The 14,524-nt window shown below is 40.5% G+C and overlaps 1 protein-coding gene across 1 annotated transcript in view; it reads left to right on the top strand.

The window, feature by feature from the left end:
* The window catches only part of NAALADL2 (N-acetylated alpha-linked acidic dipeptidase like 2), a 711,495-nt gene that overhangs the window by 436,873 nt on the left and 260,098 nt on the right, over positions 1-14,524 (top strand). Inside the window, exon 8 of the mRNA XM_063442690.1 lies at positions 10,940-11,141. Coding sequence (XP_063298760.1) covers positions 10,940-11,141 — 202 coding nt within the window. The remainder of the gene's footprint in view (positions 1-10,939; positions 11,142-14,524) is intronic.

Here is a 14,524-nt window from a genome sequence, read left to right on the forward strand (position 1 = left end):
CCGTTTGAAGTTCCAGGACAGAAGCGTTTTGACTGAATGTCTATTTGGGGAAAGATAGAAGGCATGCAAAGGCTGCAAACAGCAAATCTGCAGCGTTTGCATAGACCTTTTAACCCCTTAAGGACACATGACATGTGTGACATGTCATGATTCCCTTTTATTCCAGAAGTTTGGTCCTTAAGGGGTTAAAGAAAACATACATAAAAAATACAAGTATGTTTTCCTTTAGAGCATAACTGCTAAATAGTTTTAAAAATGCTATGGAGTGTCCCTTAAGATAAAGTTGTCATGGTGCTTAGGGCATCCCTTTAACATAATTTGAACATTAGTGGTTATCTACCTTATATAAATGTGTAATTGGTCAAAGTAAAAAAAACAAACAAAAAAAAACAAACAAAAAAACAAAGTTTATTTTCTTAAAATTGAGTTAAAAAGAAAAATCTTGTTTTTTAAATAAGTATTTATTAATATTGTTCTCTTAGCAGAAGACATAAACAAGAAGATATTCCTCCAAAACCATTTAACAAGAAATTATTGATTATTATTATTTGCATTTCAGATTAAAGCACCACATCTGATCATTCACCTACAGAGCTATTCGCTAAAGTGGGAATCTAAGGAGAATTCATAGTGAATTTCACACTTAAGGCAAGAGTAGCTGAATGGAAAGCATATCTGACTGAGATCATTTTTCCAGTTTTATTAATTTAACCTTAAATGTGAAAATCACTTTGAATTCACCTGTAATTTTCACTTTAGCAAAAAAACACTGTAAGTCATGTATAATTTACCATCTGCCATACTTCTGAAGCAATGGGGCATTGGCATGTGAAATACAATATACCCTACCTCCTCCCAATCACTAAGCATTGCTATCATCCAGTCTCAGGAGGACATAGGGAAAGTGCACTGTAAGAGCATTTTTTAACTGTTTGTGGTATGTGAAGAGTTAAATTCAGTGCATTTTAATTTCAGAATTACAATTATTGCCTCATTAAACTATCAACAACCTCACTAAGGCTTTATGGACTGTATGGTGCTAAAGCTGTTTATTTAAAAAAAAAAAAAAAATTCAAAAATCAGACATATTAACATCAGATAAAAGTCCAATGTCCACTCCATAAAAAGTATTGGGGGGATTGGTATTGAAGTACCTGGACATCAGAGTGCAATCAACAGAATTTTTTTTGTATTAGTTTCTGCCAATTCCCTTTATACATCTTTAACAGAAAGGGCTAAACTCTAATAGATATTTGAAAGAATGTTTACTGCGAAAAGTTTGCTTAACATATGTGGAACATTTCATTTAGTTGAATAGGAAGCTGTAGCGATAAAGAGTCTGCACAGCTTTATAACATCTATTTTGCTGTCTACTTCTTTTATGCAGTTTTTAAAATATCTTTATCTCTTAGTCTTAGTTCAGATGTATTTTCTCTATCAGAAACAATAAAGTTAAGCAAGACAACATATATATATATATATATATATATATATATAAAATTAAGCAAGCAAAGGCATATATATAAAACAAGAAAAACAACAGTTTTTTTTTTTTATTCATTGTTAAGAATTAAACTTGTGAATTGTTGAACTAATGGAGCAATTAATTAAGGAACCAAATGCTAGGGTTTAGAGTCATAATAGTAAACACATGTCAGAAGATAAAAAGTAAAAAGCATCATATAAAGAAAGCAAATAAAACACTGAATCCTATTAAACATTCTTTTTATCACAATTGAGCAATTTGACTCTTCAATTACAAAATTCTGCTTGTATGAGAAAAGACATTATGCCATGGGGTTATAAGCAGGAATAACAGAAAATATTTCAAAGCAGCAGGCAGGAAGCATATTATATTCATTACATAATCAAATAAAGGTTGCAGAGATAAAATAATTAAGGAATAAAGCTTTTCTTGGTTGGTCTACTATATATTCTAAATTATTTTTAATTAATGTGAGTTATGTGAACCTTGGAAATACCTGGTCCTCTTGGTATTCAGGAGCCTACTAACAGTCCCAGCGTGCCAAATGAAACAACCAAATGGTGCAGCTAATATCTCAGCAATGTTCTTAAAGATGCAAAGAGGCCATCACACATCAGCTTAGTCCACATCAGTATGGTGTCCGTGTTCATGCAAGCTCTATGGTGGAATGCATGACTTGTGTAACAGAGCTCTCTGTACCCCTGGCTGGGTACTTCCGCCAAGGACTGCATCCTAGCTGGAACAGGGGACAAACTGCAGAAATTCTGCCCACAGTTGCCGTAGCTTAACTGGAGTCTTGGAACCACTCCCTCCTGGAGTCGAATGGGAAACTTGCTCTATCCACCCCCAGGATGAAACTCAGTCCTGGGAGCTCTAGTTTTTACAAGGACTTCCCCCGTTGAATCCTCCACACTGGAACAGTGATTAGTGATTAGCCCTTTCTCCTCCCAGTAACCAGATGACACATAGTTCTGGGAATACAAGCTGGAATGATTTAATATGGCCAGATGGCCTGCTTTTATACAATACTGAACACAGACAAGCACGCCCATGAAACTCCCACACAAAACAGGATAATCCCTCTCCTATACGTGGGAGATAATTGAGTCAAGAACTGTACAAAACTCAATTATCTCCAGGCACAAAAACACAAATTTTACCCCAAAAGTATCTTTAAACTACATGAAAACCCCACAAAAGTTACATCCTCTGATAGCCCCGATCTGGGTTACCAACATATCCAAAAAGTTATATAAAACTGAGCGCAGGCGATCATGGATGTCCAGTGGTGTTCAGGAGTTTCAGTGTCTGTTTTCAGTTCCATGAACTCGACGACCAAACACTGTTGACTCTATTTGTGCGAACAAGACGACCGCCTCCACGTGTTCGTGCTTACGAACGGCGGCCATACAGACGAACCCTTAGAACACTGCGTTTCGAATCATTACAATGTATCCATTAGGCTTAACAAGCTCCCAGGAGGTCAATATTTTGTGCGGCGGTTCGGTTCCCGAACAGCATAGGGGAATCACATGAACTAAGCCTGTTAAATTGTCTTTTTACAGGTTTCCCTGCAGGGCCCGTAGTTTGTGGGCAGGAGGCTGGCAAGCAGGCTCTACCAAGAGCTCATGGCAAACTCACGTGGGAAGGGAAGTTTGTCACAATGTGGACCAATCAAATTTCCCATTTATTGTGCCCTATTGTTTATCTTCTCAGCATCCTTTAGTACATTCCTTGATTCATTGTGATATTACTGGTATTGACCTAGGCTAAGGTCTTGACCCTGATTTTCTCTATAATCCTTTCCTGGCTAGTCTATATGTTTAATTGACACACCATTTAACTGACTTCGGATAGTTTTATGTTATGCTCTATCTTTTTTACCTTGACCAAGTTTGAATTTGACTATTTTTCTTCTCAATTGTTCATTAAGCCGAGCCACTCGATGGACCGTTAATATATCTATCCTATCTAGTCTGTTATTATTATCCTAGACTGTTTTAGGGCAATTCTTCATGACACTTTGAGACATTAACCAGATTAACATCAGGAATCTATGCAAACCTGCAAAGTTGCTATGTCATACTGTAAACTGTTTTTTTTTTTTTTTTTGCATATTGACCTGGATTAAGACAGGGGATCAACAAGCTTATTTTGCACATGGGCAGGATGCCACGTCATCTAAAGGATGGAGAGTCACATTCATCTAAATAACTACCTTTCTTTTAATTTTCACTTCTAATACCCTCTTGTGTAGCAGCGTACCCTCAGCATTCTCTACCAGTGCTACCATTCTCTCAATTCTCACTTTCTTTTTCCCTTTTCTTTAGCTGCCTACGTGTCATTCTTTTTCAATTTTCACGGCCATTAACCCCTCTTCTTTAACAGTGTTCCCCCAGTGCAAACCCCCAAGTGATCTAGTCAGGGAGCTTAAGACACAGACCTCACACTCCCAGACCCAGGTATTACTGAGAACTAAGCAGGGATCATGTTCTGTTTCAGATTACATTATATAATTCAGGACTTTAGCTTCTGAGGTTATTGCACCCATATACACAATCGCCTGAGATAGAGATGTACACAGGAAGAGACAAAGACGCATGTACATTCATTTGGTATTAAGACCACCCACCAATGAACTCCTTGCTTTACCTCAACCTGAACCTATAAATAGTGATGTGGAGTGATCCTGGAGAACATTGCTTGTTCGCGTTCGCCACGGACGACGAACACATGCGCTGTTCGGTCTGCCCCCTTTTCGTCATCATTGAGTAAACTTTGACACGGCCTGTACCTCACAGTCAGCAGACACATTCCAGCCAATCAGCAGCAGACCCTGACTCCCAGACCCTCCCACCTCCTGGACAGCATCCATTTTACATTCATTGTGAAGCTGCATTCTTAGTGAGAGTAGGGACAGTGTAGCTGCTGCTGATTTGATAGGGACATTGATAGCTAGGCTAGTGTATTCAGTGTCCACTACAGTCCTGAAGGACTCATCTGATCTCTGCTGTAAGGACAGCACCCCAAAAAGCCCTTTTTAGGGCTAGAACATCAGTATGTAATTGCAGTTGCCTGCCTGCCAGCCTGTGTCACACTCATTGGTGTCCCAATAGCTTGCATTTAAAAAAAACTAAACTTTTTGGACTGTAATATAATAGCAGTCAGCTTCCTTCACTAGTGTGCGTTTCAGGGCCTGCCCTGTGCCACCACTCACTCATATCTGGTGTCACAATAGCTTGCATTTAAAAAAAAACAACTTTTTGAACTGTAATATAATAGCAGTCAGTTTCCTTCACGAGTGTGCGTTTCAGGGCCTGCCAGGGCACAGTGTCACACCAGTGCAACTCATATCTGGTGTAACAGTAGTGTACATTTAAAAAAATAAAATAAAATTTTGACTGTAATAGATTGAATAGCAGTTAGTTGTCTGCCAGCGTGTGTGTCAGGCTCACAGCGTATACTGTGCCCACTTGCCCAGTGCCACCACTCATATCTGGTGTCACAATAGCTTGCATTTAACAAAAAAAAACGTTTTGGACTGTAATATAATAGCAGTCAGTTTCCTTCACTAGTGTGCATTTCAGGGCCTGCCCAGTGCCACCACTCACTCATATCTGGTGTCAAAATATCTTGCATTTAAAAAAAACTAAACTTTTTGGACTGTAATATAATCACAGTCAGTTTCCTTCACGAGTGTGTGTTTCAGGGTCTGCCCAGTGCCACCACTCACTCATATCTGGTGTCCCAATAGCTTGCATTTCAAAAAAACTAAACTTTTTGGACTGTAATATAATAGCAGTCAGTTTCCTTCACGAGTGTGTGTTTCAGGGCCTGCCAGGGCACAGTGTCACACCAATGCCACTCATTTCTGTTGTCACTTTAGCTTGCACGCATAGTACCACTAATTGAAAAAAAAATTACAGACAGAGGCAGGCCACCCCGCAGGGGCCGTCGTGGTTCGTGGTGCTGTGATTCCCTTTGGCCCTAGAATAATGCCCAGTGTTCAGAGGCCACGTACCCTGAACTTGAAAAGTTCTGAGGACATAGTTGACTGGCTAACACGGGACACCCAATCTTCTACAGCTTCCACTCAGAACCTTGACGCACCATCCTCCTCCAGCTTAGCTTCGGGCACCTCTCAAGTTACCACTCGCCCGCCTGCCGCCACCACCAACACTAGCACCACAGCGGCTTCACTTGATCTGTCAGAGGAGTTATTTACACATCAGTTGGAAGAAATGAGTGATGCGCAACCATTATTGCAAGAGGATGTAGATAACAGGGATATGTCTCAGTCAGGTAGCATTACACACGTACGGTGTGATGATGATGATGTTGTACCCACTGCTGCTTCCTCTGCTGAGTTGTCAGATACAAGTGAAGCGGTTGATGATGACAATGCGTCCGTGGATGTCACGTGGGTGCCCGCTAGAAGAGAAGAAGAACAGCGGGAAAGTTCAGATGGGGTGACAGAGAGAAGGAGGAGGAGACAAGTTGGAAGCAGGGGGAGGTCGTCGCAAGGAGCTAGTGGCACAGTCAGGCAGCATGCATCGGCACCCGGAGTCAGCCAGACAGCACGCCAATCAATGCATGCTGTTGACACCACCAGAATGCTCTCATTGCACAGTGGCATTTTTTTTGTGTGTCTGCCTCTGACAACAGCGATGCCATTTGCAACCTGTGCCAAAAGAAACTGAGTCGTGGGAAGTCCAACACCCACCTAGGTACAACTGCTTTGCGAAGGCACATGATCGCACATCAAAAACGCCTATGGGATCAACACATGAGTACAAGCAGCACACAAACTCAAAGCTGCCATCCTTCTCCTGGTCCAGCATCTTCAGCCACGTTAACCACTGCTGTCCTCCTTGCCCCCTCTCAACCATCCACCCCTCCATCTTTCGCCTTGAGCAGTTCCTGCTCATCTGCCCACAGTCAGGTGTCTGTCAAGGACATGTTTGAGCGTAAGAAGCCAATGTCACAAAGTCACCCCCTTGCCCGGCGTCTGACAGCCTGCTTGACTGAACTCTTAGCCCGCCAGCTTTTACCATACAAGCTGGGGGAGTCTGAGGCGTTCAAAAAATTTGTAGCTATTGGGACACCGCAGTGGAAGGTACCCGGACGAAATTTCTTTGCACAAAAGGCAATCCCCAACCTGTACTCGATTGTGCAAAAGGAAGTAATGGCACGTCTGGCACACAGTGTTGGGGCAAGGGTCCATCTGACCACTGATACCTGGTCTGCAAAGCATGGTCAGGGCAGGTATATCACCTACACTGCGCATTGGGTAAACCTGCTGACGGCTGGCAAGCATGGAATGCGTGGCTCTGCAGAGGAGTTGGTGACACCGCCACGACTTGCAGGCAAGCCTGCAGCCACCTCCTCTACTTCCCCTACTCCATCCTCTTCTATAACCTCCTCGGCTGAGTCCTCTTCTGCTGCTGCGTCTTGCTCCACATCAACGGCACCCCCCAGCTCCCCAGGTACTGTTCCACATCCCGGATACGGCAGTGTCACGCCGTCTTGGGGTTGACTTGCCTGAAAGCAGAGAGTCACACTGGACCAGCACTCCTGTCCGCCCTGAATGCACAGGTGGATCAGTGGCTGACTCCTCACCAACTGGAGATCAGCAAAGTGGTTTGTGACAACGGAAAAAATTTGTTGGTGGCATTGCATTTGGGCAAGTTGACACATGTGCCGTGCCAACGCTTTGTGCATAAGTACCCAGGCTTACAGGACATCCTTAAGAAGGCCAGGAAGATGTGTGGCCATTTCAGGCATTCCTACACGGCCATGGCGCACTTTTCCTATATCTAGTGGCGAAACAACATGACAGTGAGGCGCTTGATTTGCAACAGCCCGACACGTTGGAATTCAACACTCCTAATGTTCGACCGCCTGCTCCAACAAGAAAAAGCCGTTAACGAGTATTTGTATGACCGGGGTGCTAGGACAGCCTCTGCGGAGCTAGGAATTTTTTGCCACGTTACTGGACACTCATGCACAATGCCTGTAGGCTCATGCGTCCTTTTGAGGAGGTGTCAAACCTAGTCAGTCACACCGAAGGCACCATCAGCGACATCATACCATTTGTTTTCTTCCTTGAGCGTGCCGTGCGAAGAGTGCTGGATCAGGCCGTAGTTGAGCGTGAAGAGGAAGAGTTGAGGTCACCATCACCACCAGAAAAAGCCTTATCAGCATCGCTTACTGGACCTGCGGCAACGCTGGAAGAGGATTGTGAGAAAGAGGAGTCAGAGGAGGAATGTGGCTTTGAGGTGGAGGAAGACCAACCACAACAGGCATCCCAGGGTGCTCGTTGTCACCTATCTGGTACCCGTGGTGGTGTACGTGGCTGGGGGGAAGAACATACCTTCAGAGAGATCACTGAGGACGAGGAACAGGACATGAGTAGTTCGGCATCCAACCTTGTGCAAATGGGGTCTTTCATGCTGCCGTGCCTGTTGAGGGACCCTCGTATAAAAAGGCTGAAGGAGAACGACCTGTACTGGGTGTCCACGCTACTAGACCCCCGGTATAAGCAGAAAGTGCCTGAAATGTTACCGAATTACGGCAAGTCGGAAAGGATGCAGCAGTTCCAAAATCAATTAAAAAGTATGCTTTACACAGCGTATAAGGGTGATGTCACAGCACAACGGGAATCTAACAGGGGAAGAGGTGAAAGTAATCCTCCTCCTCCCATGACCACGCCGGCAAGGACAGGACGCTTTACAGACGTGTTGTTGATGGAGGACATGCGGAGCTTTTTAGGTCCTATGCATCACCACAGCCCTTCGGGGTCCACCCTCAGAGAACGACTCGACCGACAGGTAGCAGACTACCTCGCCTTAACTGCAGATATCGACACTCTGGGGAGCGATGAACCCCTTGACTACTGGGTGTGCAGGCTTGACCTGTGGCCTGAGCTATCCCAATTTGCGATAGAACTTCTGGCCTGCCCCGCTTCAAGTGTCCTGTCAGAAAGGACCTTCAGTGCAACAGGAGGTATTGTCACTGAGAAGAGAAGTCACCTAGGTCAAAAAAGTCTAGATTACCTCACCTTTATTAAGATGAATGAGGGATGGATCCCGAAGGGACTGACAGTGGGCGATACATTCGACTAAAAAAGGCCTGATGAGGGGGACTACTTAACACACCACTCCTATCTGGTGGCACTTTAGATTGCACGCGCAGTGCCCCAAATTTGAAGTAGGAGGACCGACCAAGCATCTTTTTCCATCTCCCGCTTCCTAAAATCGATGCCTTATATACACGTCCCCTGATAGGGGACGGAACAGGGATTAAACTGATAGGAATAGTACTACTTAACACACCACTCCTATCTGGTGGCACATTAGATTGCACGCGCAGTGCCCCAAATTTAAAGTAGGAGGACCGACCAACCATTTTTTTCCATCTGTAGCGGTACTTACCCATCTAGGTGCCGGACAGGGTCCTCTATTCAAGCCGCGCGCGGCTCAGCTGCTGCACAAGCCGCGCGGTTCATCCGACGGCTAGAAATGGAAGGCGGGCAGTGACCGCGAGAAGCGGTCACGTGTCCCGCCTGACACTAAGAGCGCGCCGCGAGTCTCGGGTGCGCTCTTAAAGGGACAGTGGGAGCCTAATTAGAAAAGGTCTCCCATTGGTCCCTGTCATGCCACACTCCCCATACAATTACCTTTTGGGGGTGTGGATATGACAGGGACCAATCATAATAGATGTTTGGCTATTTATATTTACCTCTTTCCCTTTGTTCCTTGCCCTATCGTGGTTTCTGCTACAGTTCCCTTTAGCGCTTGTGGTGTTCAGTTGTGTTTCTCCGTTTTGACCTTGGCTTTGTATTCTGACTTTGTTTACTCTTTATCCTTATCTGTTCTGTTTGCCGGCTTGCTGTTTACTGTGTACCAGACCCTGGCTAGTCCTAGTTTACGCTGTCTCTTAGTGCGCTTGACCTCGGATCGTTCCTGACTCTGTACTTCTCCTATATACGTCGAGTCCGGCCACTCTAAGGACCGGTAGACGTATATTCCCTCTGTGTTGTCTTCTGTTTAGCTGAATCCTGCGTGTTGGGGTATAATCTCGTTACACCATCTCCCGCTTCCTAAAATCGATGCCTTATATACACATCCCCTGATAGGGGACGTAACAGGGATTAAACTGATAGGAATAGTACTACTTAACACACCACTCCTATCTGGTGGCACATTAGATTGCACGTGCAGTGCCCCAAATTTGAAGTAGGAGGACCGACCAAGCATCTTTTTCCATCTCCTGCTTCCTGGGTGGAGGAAGGGAGACCTCAGTGACATCAGTGAGGACAAGGAACGGGACATGGCTAGCTTGGTATCCAACCTTGTGCAAATGGGGAGTTTGCAGTTGTGCAAATGGACTGTTTGCGGTTGTTTGCGGTGCGTTAAACGGGGAGTTTGGTCTGTCACTGTGAAGCGGGCATAACCCTTACACTACCTGATCGATACAACATCATACCTGATGTTTTAAAGCACGTTATTCCAAAAAAATTTAGGAATGTTAGGCGATTTATGCCCTTTATGGATTAAAACCAGACTCTGCATCAACTATGTAATTTTCCATGGGAGTTTTGCCATGGATCCCCCTCCGGCATGCCACAATCCAGGTGTTAGTCCCCTTGAAACAACTTTTCCATCACTATTGTGGCCAGAAAGAGAGTGGGTTTTAAAATTCGCCTGCCCATTGAAGTCTATGGCTATCCTATTCCCCTTAGAAGTAAAGGGTTTCTACCATCCACCAATCACAAGGATTTCCCTTAGGATATGGACCAATAGAAATTAAGTCATGCCTATGTATCCTTACCTCTCCCACTCCATGTTGTTCTGTTGTGGTTCTAGTAGTCCAAGAGTGCTTTCCTTGTGTATCCTTTTTCCTGGTATCGGATTTGACTGGTTAATCATTTCTCCTGATTTCCACAATCCTCTGACATTGGCTTGCTATATCGTTTATCTGTATTTCTTCTCTCCTTGACCTCAGACTTCTCTCTGACTCCTCTACCATTATATGGAAAGTCTATTTATTGTGCTACAGTCTTTATGTTTAGGTTCCACCGATCCCAATATGACCAGACATGAAAAGAATCCTAAGTGATATGTTCCAGTTTGGCTATTTTTGCCAAAATGTGTAGTTATCTTGTCTGCTATTACAATTTCTAATTTAGTTAATAAAAACCTTAATGCACAACCAATTAAATAATACTGTTGACCCAAAAAGCAACTTACATAAAAGCTGAATAAAGTGATTTGAATATTGTATAATGGGTTGTGGATTCTAAATTAAAAAAATCATGTTCACAGCAGTATGTGCACTAACACTATATCCTTTCTATCTCATAACACAAAAAAAACACATTGTTTAAACTATAAATTAATGTAAGAATTATAAGATTTAATATACATTATTTTTCTTTTCTTTTTTAGATAGATACATTATACTTGGTGCACCTCATAAAGGCAAATATGGACAAAACCCTCAGGAGTGGGCAAGTGCAGCTGCAATTATGACAACGATAATTGAATCTTTAATGTCAAAGGTCAAAGAAGGATGGCGACCACAAAGGACGATCATTTTCTGTTCATGGGGTGGTTCTCAGTTTGGGAACATTGGCTCATACAAATGGGCAGAGGTAAAAACCCTCCCTTCCCCCCAAAAATGGATATGCACAATATCCAAAATCCCTATGCACACTTAAATAACTCAATACTTTTAGTATCACTCCAATGACCATGAAAGTGTAAGCTCACTTGTTCTGTCATTACAAACCTCTTAAGTGAGTCCTACACGAACAGTTAACCTTTCTACTAAAAGGCAAAATATTATGATGAACCCCTACATACCTGTTAACCCTTAATAGGATGCTAATTAAAATATCATCATAAAATAACATGTAAAAATATAGCTTGAAAGGAATGCTTAAACACTTAGCAATGCATATTACGAATTGTAAATGTAAGATTAGGCATAACGTCATTTTAATCTACCAACCTGGATGTTTGGTTTTCAATTTTATTCTAAAAATGTATTCTAAAATGATTAGTTTAACTCCTTAAGGACGGAGGACGGTTCAGGACCATCATCGGCATTTTTGCGTTGCCGACCGGTGACGGTCCTGAACCGTCCTAACCGTCCAATGTACTTACCCGATCGCCGTCGTTCCCCCGGCGGCGATCGGTGGTGCTCCTGTTGTGGGGAGACTGCCTGCAGCCCAGACAGTCTCCCCATGGCGGTTTAGGACCCCTGTGGCCATGTGATCGCCCAACAGGGTGACCACATGGTCACAATAGGTGTCCAAGTATCTGCCTGCAGGGGGACTGTCTGTGCTGACAGGCAGTCTCCCTGCATGTGTAAAATCCTAAAAAAAATTAAAGTGAAAGTTAATAAAAAAAAAATATTATTATATATGTGTATATATATGATATATAGACATATATTATACCTATATAATATATGTCTATATATCATATATATAATGTCATGCTAAGTGTATTTTTATATTAATATGTACATATATTAATATAAAAATACACGTATAATTAAATTACACACGTATATATATAATATATATAATAACTATATATTGTATATATATTATTATAAAATATGAATAATAAGTAATTTAAATTAAATTAAAAAAATTAAAAATAATAATAAAAATGTAAAAAAAATTATATATCTATACAAAATTTTATTCTAACTGTATTTTGATATTAATATATATATATATATATTTATATCAAAATACACTTAGAGTGAAATTGTATATATATCTATGTATATATAAATAAATAAAAAGAATGCAAACTATTCATATGTCCATATACAAAATTACATAAATAATTATATAAATATACACGTAGCCTTCAAATATATAAATATGCATATATATTTAAATTATACGTGCGTATTTATGTAATATTTTTACATAATTAAGTTATTTTATTGATTGCAATTTAAGGGACCTGCCTGCCAACCCAGGCCGAAAGTCCAGAGAGTTTAATTTGCTATCACTGTATTTTACCCTGTAACGTTCTACGACACCCTAAAACCTGTACATGGGGGGTACTGTTTTACTCGGGAGACTTCGCTGAACACAAATATTAGTGATTCAAAACAGTAAAACATATCACAGCGATGATATTGTCAGTGAAAGTGACTTTTTTGCATTTTTCACACACAAACAGCACTTTTACTGATGATATAATTGTTGTGATACATTTTCCAGTTTTGAAACACTAATATTTGTGTTCAGCAAAGTCTCCTGAGTAGAACAGGACCCCCCATGTACAGGTTTTATAGCGTTTTTGAAAGTTACAGGGTCAAATATATGGGTCAAATATTTTTACATTGAAAACGGCCAGGTTGGTTACGTTGCCTTTGAGAGCGTATGGTAGCCCAGGAATGAGAATTACCCCATGATGGCATACCATTTGCAAAAGAAGACAACCCAAGGTATTGCAAATGGGGTATGTCGAGTCTTCTTTAGTAACCACTTAGTCACAAACACTGGCCAAAATTAGCGTTCAATTTAGTTTTTTACATTTTTCACACACAAACAAATATGAACGCTAACTTTGGGGTGTTATTTAGCAATTTATGACAGATAATAGTGTTACAATGTCACTATTGATACATTTTAAAAATGTATGTTTTGAAACCGCAATATCCTACTTGTACTTATAGCCCTATAACATGCAAAAACAATAGCAAAAAGCATGTAAACACTGGGTATTTTTAAACCCAGGACAAAATTTTGAATCTATTTAGCAGTTTTTTTCATTCGCTTTTGTAGATGAGTAAAAGATTTTTCACATACAAGTCAAAACACGTGTATTTTTTTCAATTTTTCATCATATTTTTTCATTTTTTTAAAATTAAATTACATGAGATTATATAAATAATGGTATGTAAAGAAAGCCCCTTTTGTCCTGAAAAAAACAATATATAATTTGTATGGGAACAGTAAATGAGAGAGCAGAAAATTACAGCTAAACACAAACACCACAAAAGTGTAAAAAGATGCCTGGTCGCAAATGTACAACATCGCAAAAACAGTCCGGTCCTTAAGGGGTTAATAATGCATTTTGAAGGCGTTATAAGTTGGATTTAGTAAAATAAAATACCTTTAGTGTAAAATAAAAAGTAGACTAGTGCATTTATTTTTCACCAAATTAAAATTTGTCTGCATTTAGACAGTCGGCAAATATAACCTAACAAACAACTTGTGCACTGGACGAGCATGTTTATTTACATTGTAATTTGGAACTCCATGCCTCCAAAAAAAAGATGATTGATGAGGAAAAAAAAGATGATTGTTGGTTAGGGGACAACCACTAAATTTTTATTTTATTCTCTGATCAAGTGAGAAGTGACTAATAGAGGGGGAAATGTAGGAGCAGTAAAAAAAAATAGATTTGTACAAATCTAGATTATATAATATGTATTATATTTCTTTTTTACTTGATCTGTAAACCAAATGGTGGTTATAAATACACATACAAACACTGCAAAATATATACATATTTTTTATTATACTAAATATTTATATTATGTATATATTGCAGTACACATTGATTAACTCATTTTTGCTAAATTTTGAATTGTCCAAATAGTTTTTCCACATATTTTAGCATGGACAATATTTGGAAGAACTATATTCAGATGACTATCCGACTACCCAATACAGACTATTTTGTTTTGTACAATCTTTTTGGGAAGTTTAATAAATAGAAATAGAAATAAATATGCTTTTTTAAATTTTGTTTACTATTTTTAAACTGTATAACACAAAATAAAATGATGTAATGACATGTATTTAACTAAAGAAGGCTTAAAACTTAAGTATCTTTTGACTTTATCTAACTGACATCTTAGCAATATAATGAAAATATTTTTCTGCTGATTGGCTTATAAGTGTAGAAAGTACTTAGCCTAGTAAAGAGAGACCAAAAGTTCATAGAACTGATTTTTCTAGATATGTCTTTTTGAAATCTAAATTTATAGATGCTGTTA

This window comes from Pelobates fuscus, chromosome 2, assembly GCF_036172605.1.
Source record: "Pelobates fuscus isolate aPelFus1 chromosome 2, aPelFus1.pri, whole genome shotgun sequence".
In the NCBI taxonomy this organism is placed as follows: domain Eukaryota; kingdom Metazoa; phylum Chordata; class Amphibia; order Anura; family Pelobatidae; genus Pelobates; species Pelobates fuscus.